Source organism: Protobothrops mucrosquamatus, unplaced genomic scaffold, assembly GCF_001527695.2.
Source record: "Protobothrops mucrosquamatus isolate PMUCROS unplaced genomic scaffold, P.Mucros_1.0 scaffold5739, whole genome shotgun sequence".
NCBI classification, from domain to species: domain Eukaryota; kingdom Metazoa; phylum Chordata; class Lepidosauria; order Squamata; family Viperidae; genus Protobothrops; species Protobothrops mucrosquamatus.
The window spans coordinates 23,343-24,448 of NW_015391587.1; the positions used below are offsets into that span (position 1 = coordinate 23,343).

Below are 1,106 nucleotides of genomic sequence, written 5' to 3' on the forward strand. Positions count from 1 at the left end.
CCTTCTTCCTCTCCTCTCCTCTCCTCTCCTCTCCTCTCCTCTCCTCTCATCTCCTCTCCCTCTCCTCTCCTCTCTCCTCTCCTCTCTCCTCTCTCCTTCTTCCCCTCCTCTCCTCTCTCCTCTCCTCTCCTCTGCTCTCCTCTCCTTCTTCCTCTCCTCTCTCCCCCAGCCCACGAGGAAGGGATCCTGTCTCCCAAACACGTGGCCGCCGTCTCCCTCCTCCTGAAGCAGTACCAGGCCAAGGGGAGGGCCGTGCCCTCCGCGGAAGAGCTGTACAGATACTTACAGAGGATAGAGCAAAACGGGTAAGGTGGAGGGGGGCCCGCTTCTCTGCTCTGGGTGGCCCCCTCCTGCCTCTGGGCAGAGAGCTCGTGGCGGGGGGGCCACACATGGGGGGGGGCTGGGTTTGGCTCTAATGGCTCCTCCTCCTGTATTTTGGCCCCCAGTCCAGAAACCAAAGGCGACGGGAGCCTGCCGGCCCGCCGGAACCTCGATCCCAAATTGTCCGAATCGACGAGGAAAGAGGTAGGTGCAAAGGGCAGGGTGGTTACAGGTGGTCCTCGGCTTCACGACCGCGGCGGAGCCCCAAAACCTCCGCCGCTAAGCGAGACATTGATTGGTTCAGTGAATTTTGCCCCCCCCCCTCTTTTGCGGCCTTCCTTGGCCCGGTGGTTAAGCGAATCGCGGCAGTTATTTAGCGAGTCACACGGTCGTTAAGCAAATCTGCTTGAATCTGCTACTCAGAAGGTCGCAAAATGGGACCACGCGACCCCCCCACCCAGGGGATATTTCAACCGTCGTAAATACAGGAGTGGCCAAAATTGCGGAAACCTTTTTGGAAAAAGTGTATTTTTTGAGGTTCGATGGCTAATAACACCCCCTTTTTTGGAGGGGAGCAGTCCTATAAAATTATATATCGATGGAAAGACAATTTAATCAAGAACGTAACGCAACATAGCTTGTTCAATTATCTGCATTCTGTGAAAGGTTATAGCCCAATAACCAGAAAAAGGAATCACAACTTGCTCAGTTGATCTCAGGTAGCTTTCCTTCCTCTGATGGTAGCCAATGAGCACCAGTGTTGAGAGAACCAATCGGGTGTCATC

At 54.8% G+C, this 1,106-nt stretch overlaps 1 protein-coding gene across 1 annotated transcript in view; it reads left to right on the top strand.

Moving 5' to 3' along the window:
• Window positions 1-525, top strand: part of LOC107299939 (centrobin) — a gene marked incomplete at both ends in the record, with an annotated part of 21,448 nt that extends 20,923 nt beyond the window's left edge. Inside the window, 2 exon segments of the mRNA XM_029286907.1 lie at window positions 170-305; window positions 447-525. Coding sequence (XP_029142740.1) covers window positions 170-305; window positions 447-525 — 215 coding nt within the window.
• Window positions 526-1,106: the final 581 nt, after the last annotated feature.